The sequence below is a fragment of the Vitis vinifera genome, chromosome 16, assembly GCF_030704535.1.
Source record: "Vitis vinifera cultivar Pinot Noir 40024 chromosome 16, ASM3070453v1".
In the NCBI taxonomy this organism is placed as follows: Eukaryota; Viridiplantae; Streptophyta; class Magnoliopsida; order Vitales; family Vitaceae; genus Vitis; species Vitis vinifera.
This window is the reverse complement of record NC_081820.1, coordinates 18,099,220-18,106,709: the sequence shown is the minus strand read 5'-3', so window position 1 is coordinate 18,106,709 and position 7,490 is coordinate 18,099,220. Positions and strand designations below refer to the sequence as shown.

The 7,490-nt window shown below is 34.2% G+C and overlaps 1 protein-coding gene across 1 annotated transcript; it reads right to left on the bottom strand.

Moving 5' to 3' along the window:
- Nucleotides 1–3,211: 3,211 nt before the first annotated feature.
- Nucleotides 3,212–5,996, bottom strand: LOC100254147 (probable disease resistance protein RF45). The gene has a single exon (XM_002265205.4). It carries the CDS (start codon nucleotides 5,874–5,876, stop codon nucleotides 3,351–3,353), a length of 2,526 nt encoding a protein of 841 aa, XP_002265241.1. The 5' UTR covers nucleotides 5,877–5,996; the 3' UTR covers nucleotides 3,212–3,350.
- Nucleotides 5,997–7,490: the final 1,494 nt, after the last annotated feature.

Here is a 7,490-nt window from a genome sequence, read left to right as displayed (position 1 = left end):
TAAAAGTTATTATACTTTTTGTTTTTTAAAATAGAAAACTTATTTAAACTAAACATATGCTTAGACATTTATGTATTTTAAAATGATTTTATCCTTATATATAAGAGAAAAAAGAAAATGAAATGAGTTTAAAAAGTATATCAAAATAAGTTTTCACAATATATATATTTTTTTCATCTCTATTTTTTTTCTCTTATTTTTCTTTTCTCGAACAACCAAAGAAAGGGTTAACTGATTCAATTTGAGTTTTTTTATTTTGATGTATTAAATCATATATATATATATATATATATATATATATATATATCTTTTTTTTTCCCTATACAGCCTAATAATATTTCATTAGTTGCATATTTTTGGATATAATCCGTAATTGCAACTTAATTCCAACTTCTTAATTGCCACACTTTGCTACTAATTATCCTAGTCCCAAAGTTGTTTCCAGCGCCACTTTCAACACTCGCACCGCTTGAGCACTAATTTGCATCTAGCGTTCTTGACATCTATTTAAAGCCTTTCGATGTGTTACTTTATTCACTTTTTCATTTTGAGTCAGCTTGAGAGGGAGGTGTCCCATTCAGGGCATTCCACTCCATGGTCCTTTCGACCTAGATGATCTTTATATGGATTGTTTTCACACTGAGGAGTCTCGCTCCCATTACTATGCTTCTTTTTTAGAACAACGTGTTGAGGTCGAGTGTCATGTTGACCTTCATGCCTTCCAAGACACTCCTCTACTCACTATCATTCGTGAGAGAAGGTGAGAGTCTTTGTTTTCTCTTCGAGGGGTAGCTTACCCTCATTATGTTTGGATATTCTATTTGAACATCCATTCAGTTGTTGTTGGTCTTACCTTCAGGGTGACCATGTATGGTCAATCCTTTTGGTTTTTACCCAATCCATTTGGCGTGTCTTAGGCATGTTGTGACTTACTGATCGCCTTCCCTCCTCTCTTGAGGTTCAAGCTCTTACCTGAGGTTAGCATGATGCCATTCCGATCTCATTGTTCGGTGTTGCTCATCCTATTTAGTCATACATCTCCATTGCTAACTTCACCAAGTCAACATGGGTCCTCACCACTTTCTTCACTTATTTTGTCTATCTTTCATCCCATTGAACCTAAATTCACCGACCTACGGCTCATTTTATCCATGTTATCCTCATTGGGTAGCAATTTGATATCACCTAGGTCATTCTTGATACTATGACCCCCTGTCGTGATTCTTCCTTATGTTCTGGAGCTCTCCCATTCACCCTTTTGACCACTCGTCTCTTGGAGGACGTCGGTTTTGAGTTTGATCCTTTCTTGTAACTTGGATATCTTGTGTTCTTATTGATGCAAGTTCCTAGGCTAAGCACTATAGTCACATGTATGGTCTGATGGTCCCTCCAACTCAGGAGGCCCTCGTAAAGGAGGATGAGGTTAGGGCCATGGAGTGGGATGCACCTATTCTAAAGTCTTGACTTTCCTAAGCTTGCACACACATACTACACAACTTTTTTCATATTGAATTGGATTTGGGAGCATCTAGATCACAAGTATGAATCATTCTCTAGATCTAAAGTTTTGATTGTCATTACTTTTATTGTGCTTGGATCTTTAGATCCGTAGGACAAATTTGCATACACCCTAATAGTTTGTGAATAAGAATGGAGATATCCAGGTATTCCCTGTAGGTTCATCTTGGTGCCAACCTTTTTCTAGTGTCTCTTGAGAATGTTTTGAAGTGTTGTCTTCGTGGGTCTCCATTTGAGTCTTTTCAAGCACCATTTTTTTTTTTTTAGTTTTTCTCACTCTGATGGTCGGATCTTCATGGCTAGTCAATTCTCTTTTTTTCATCTCAATAATTGTTCTTCAACACTCAAAATTTAAGGTTTAAGAATATCCAAACTTAAAGGTTAGTACTTTAACCCTAAATAACAATTTTTTGAAAAATTGGTATTGCTTTCATTGCTTAAATCTAAGATGTCAACACTTAAAATTGCCAAGTTTAAAGTTAGTCAAGTCCATTAATAGGAGAATGAAATTTTACCAATCAAAAACCAAGTTATCAAAGGTTGCCTCCTAAATCGATGTGCGTTGGACATATATAGAGTTTTAAGACTTTCATTTATCACAACCAAATAAAAGAAGGTGCAACCATGTTTTTTCAAAATATACAAGTCTAGCATTAAAGCTATCTTGGAGATTTCTCAGAAAAAATAAAATAAAATTATCAAGTGGACAAAAGAAAGAACAGCTCTGATACAGGAAGTGGTATAGAAAAGAAACAGGTCATATTGACGAAGGAAATGTTACAGAAAAGAAACAAGGTGTATTGGCTTTTGGAAGAAGTTAAGATGGTTGTTGAGCTTTCTGTTGGTTTATCAGATAATTCTTATGTTTTTAAAGCTATAATTAGACGTGAATACTAATTTTTTTTAAATAAATAAATAAATAAGAAGTGCTTTAGTATAATATGAGTATAAAATCATTGATGAAAAGCATTTTGTACACAAAAAAATTATCATATTTCATTGTTGAGAAAAGTGGAAGTTTAGTTTTTACGTATGGGATTGCTTTTTCTTTATCCCAAACAGAGTTATGACAAAATGTCTGATTGTTTCATCTGACTTTTCCCTTGTCCCAAACAGAGGTCATTTGAGTGTCAGCTGGCCTTGCAAGCTCAATCAACAGACTCAAAGCTCTCTTTTTAGTTTCAGTATATTGGACTAGTATTCATAGTTAGAAGTCCATAGAATAGGAGAAAAAAATTCAGCTCAATGTTATGCTTTAAACTATTCTTCTGTTGTTGGTTGTTTGTGAGCAAGCATCCATTATAAAAAATAAAATAAAAATAATTGAAGAAAATAAGAGAAAATGGTCATCATTAAAAAAAAAAATTATTTTAAGACTATGTTGAGCTCCTTAAAAAGTACTAAAAAAATGATTTTTTTTATATTTGGTTTCACATTAAAAAATAAAGAAAAAATGTAATATAACTAATATTAATTAAAAATTCACATATTTTTAAAATTATTTAATTTTTACATAGAAAAAAAAAATGAAATCAGTTTGAAATACTATATAAAAATAATTTATTGACATGAAATTATTTTTTATTTATTTTTCTTCAATTTTTTCCTTTATTTTCATTTTCTCTTTTTTTTTCTTCAATTTTTTTGGGAATCAAAGATAACTGTAAAGAAAGTGGTAAGATAAAAAAAAATCTTAAAAAAAGAAAAAACCTCACATTTTTTTAAGATACACAATCAACTCATAATGATTTTACAATAGCAGAGGATTTTCAGAAGAGAAAACAGACCTACCTACACAAAGTTGATCTTTCTTATAGCAATTAAAACCAAGCTTACTTTTCAATGTAGGTAATGCGCCTGAGTTTATCCCAATCTTCTCCCTTACCCTCATGCACCTCTTCGATTAATTGAGAGCTTACACGCTTCAGCTTTAGTTCCCGAAGATTTTCCAACTGCAATAATCCTTGAGGAACCTTTATCATTATTTTACCTCTAATTTGCAAAGCCCTTAAGTTAGGCAATGCACCTTCCTCCACTTTCAATTCCTCCAGTTTCTTCAACCAATGCAACCCCAAGACTTCGAGTTGAAGGAACCCTCCAGAAGAGCAGACCATTTTGCTTCCACAGGAATTACCCATTAGCTTAAGAATTCTCAAGTTTGGCAGCTTCTTTAGTGTCAGCATTGGGTCCTCCTCTAGATCACAATTCTGCAAGGTTAGTTTCATGAGGTTTTCAGGATATAATTCACTGGAATTCTTGAAGCGTCCGTCAGTTATTCTTAGTTTCTTAAGCTGGGGTAGCTTTCCCAAACCATCCTCCAACCAAGGACCCGGAGCCAACTTCAATGTTTGAAGGTTGGTAAGCAGATGAATACTCAAATCACCATTAAATGTAAGGCATCTACTCATCATTGGCCGGCTTAAAACGGTACTATAATAACCATATAAATGTCTCAATTGGTGCAGTCTCCAAACGCTCCAGGGAATCTTACCGAATCGACAGTCCAATGTCTGTAGATTAACAAGTCTACCTATGGACTCTGGAAGCCTTAATCCATGACCACCCCGTAAACGCATGTACTTCAAACGGATAAGTTCACCTATTTCCTTTGGGAGTGTGATCTTTAGTTTCGTAGACAGTTCTACGTCTAACACTGTGAGCAATTTGGGTGCCAGACAAGATGTTAAACTGTCTTCACCAACGAAACCAATCAAAGATCGAAGGCGGGAACTATTAATATGGTGCACAATTTCTTTCTTGTGAGGAATTGTAAGTCGGCGAACACTGATGGGGGATGTATAATCGGTGTTTTCGTATACCTCAAAAAATTTTGAATCTTTGGCTTCAGAAATGGCAAGATCTCGAAGAAGACCATGAATGTGACAAGACTTTATTCCTCCGTTTGACTTCCGTTTCACCACTCGAATCATGCTTCTGTTGATCAGTTCTTCCAAGTAATCTTCAGCAACTTTTTCTACCTTTTCTTCACCCCGTCTTTGCACGAAGCCCTCTGCAATCCACATTTGGAACAATTTACTGACCTTGATCTCTGAATCTTCGAGAAAAAGACCGCAATACAGAAAACAAGACTTCAAGTAATAAGGCAAGTCATTGTAACTTAAAGCAAGAATTCCAAAACATGACTCCGGGCCTTGATTTAGATGCCACTCCAAGCTTTCAAGTACTTTCCTCCATGATGAAGTTGTCTTGTCTTTTCTTGATAGAAGGCTTCCCAACGCCACAATGGCAAGAGGCAGCCCATGACATTTTGCTGTCATCTTCTTTCCCAAATCTTCCAATTCTGCAGGGACTACAATTTTTTTGAGGAAAAGGTCCCAACTTTCTGTTTTATTTAGTAGACGAAGTTTGTAGAGCTGTGAATTGGCATGTGAAGCGATCTCCTGATTGCGAGTAGTGATAAGCACTTTGCCATTTCTTGATTCTGGAAAACATGAGATCAACTCATCCCGAACTTTGATGCTCCATATATCGTCCAGTACTACCAAGTACTTCTTTTCCTCGAGAAATTCTTTAATAACTTCTCTCGGCGGTTTCTTTGATATTTTTCTTTCTTCATCACGATCAGGCTTGCAATCATTGGCGATCTCGACCAAAAGCTCTTTGATTCTGCAATCTTGAGACACATAAACCCAAGTAACATAATCAAAGTGGTTCTTAACATCACTGTGATTATAAACTCTTTGAGCAAGAGTTGTTTTTCCAAGACCGCCCATCCCCACAATGGACACCACTCTTCTTGTTGTTGTTGTTCCCGATGACTCTTCCTCAACGATCATTTGCTTCACTTCTTCCACGCTATCTTCCATTCCCACTGGGTTGATTTCTTCAACAATTGGGCTCCTCTTCTTCTCTTCCTGCAGCACGACTTCACTGGAAGATTTCCATTTCCAAGCTTCAGAAGTAGTACTGCTTGGATTTTTGATACCGCACCTCGATTTATTAGCTAAGGTCTTCTCAATTTTGACATTGATCTCTTTGATACGGCCATGGAGCTCGTGGACCAATGTTAACTTGTCAGCAAAGCTAACGCTTGTGGGTAAGCACCTGAGGAACTTGAGATGATTGAGTCTGTGCTGGCGCGGGCGTTCCAGCTCGAACATGAAGTCGTCGATTATGTCTTCTGCATCATAGGCTGCGTCTCTAATCTGATTCATCCAAAGCTTGAGTCTTTTGTTGTAAGTGCGTTTGCCACCTGCTTCTTCAAGGAAGAGACGAATCCATTCAAGCTCGTTACTCAACACGCTTATCTGCCCTTCAACTTCTCTAAAAAGTTTAGCTTCTTGCGCTACCAATTTGCCCAACTTCATTAGGAAAAACACAATACTGCTTTCTGCCATTTTTTTTTTCTCTTGGCTACTACTCTGTTCAGTGTTCTTCTTGGAACGATGGAGAAGACTAATGTGATAATCTTTTGAACTCCACTGGCAAGTTTTGGTGGACTGGCAGTTGAGAATGATAGTTCTGTAGACTCTTTCATGCAATAAATTGACTTTGGAAGAATCTGGATCCTGCATTATCCTCCAGCTCCATTTTTTGGGGTGATGAGAAAATGTGGGTCAAAAAATAGCTACAAATTTTGAAAATTTTGAAAATTCTCATCGTTCCTAGGTAAAGAACTTGAAATAATAATAATAATAATAATAAATTAGTATTTACACTTAATTATAATTTGAATAACATAAGAATTTCCTTTCCCAGGTGGAATTATTTTTCCTTTTATTTTGAATGTTTCAAAAAAGAAGACCGGTGGGTGTTCTCTGATCTGTTTGCTTGGAGATCAAATGAATCTTTTGTTCTTTTTGTTTACCCTTAATTTCTTTAATTATTAACGGATAAGAGGATGCATGTACAAACATCTTAAATCTAAACATCTAAATCTTCTAATTGATTTGGTTTACTCCACAAAATGGCACCTATTAAAAAATTATTTGTAAATGGAGATTTTAATATCATTAATATTGCTTCTAAGTTCTTAGATTATTGATAAATAGTAGGAGAATTAATGTTTTATTATTGATTTGGTATAATACCGATGTTATAATTTGGATCGTTCAAAGTGTATAACAAACTCTCGATTATTAAATGAAGACGCAAGCATATCCAATCAAAGTGTATAAATTAGGGTGATTTGGATGCATGACCCAAAATAACTATCAAATTATAAAGATAACATTTCTTGTAATTTTGTTGAAAAATGACTCTTTTACCCCTCTTTACTTTGTTTGTTTTCAAAAATATCACTTTCCCACGATTTTTCTTCTTCATTATAATCATTTCATCCTTTTTTATATTACATTTATTTTTTTCAATTCACTTCTTTTACTACTAAGATCAATTTCTTATTAAAGGTATTCACTTAAGCTGTACAGGAGTTAAGTTTAGTTTTTTTTAAAACTAAATAAGGCTATATTCTCAATCATGATTTGAACTATACTATATTTAAGTTTTATTTATAAAGAACTTTATTGGCGTTTAAGTTTCCCTTTCATCTACAAAAAAAACTTGATTATAATAACCTAAATTGTATCATGACTAAGTTTCATTTATAAAGAACTTCATTGAGGTTAAGTTCTTGTTTTATTTATAAATCTTAATTAGAATGTTCATCTATTTGATCTCATCTTTGATACCCAATAAAACCCGACTACAAAAAACATTAATAAAAAAAACCGTTAAAAAAATCCAACCTAAATCCTAATAAAGACACAAACACAAAAGTCTCCAACAAAAATTCAAAACCCAATAAAAGCCAGCTTGCAAAAAACCTTAATATAAAACAACTACAAAAAAACTCCAATTGAAATCCCAACAAAATAACAAAAATAAAAATCTCCAATAAAAACTCGAAATCTAATAAAACCCAATTGCAAAAAAAACTCTAATAAAAACAATAACAAAAAAACTCCAATTAAAATATCCCAATAAGAAACAAAACCAAAAGTCTCCAATAA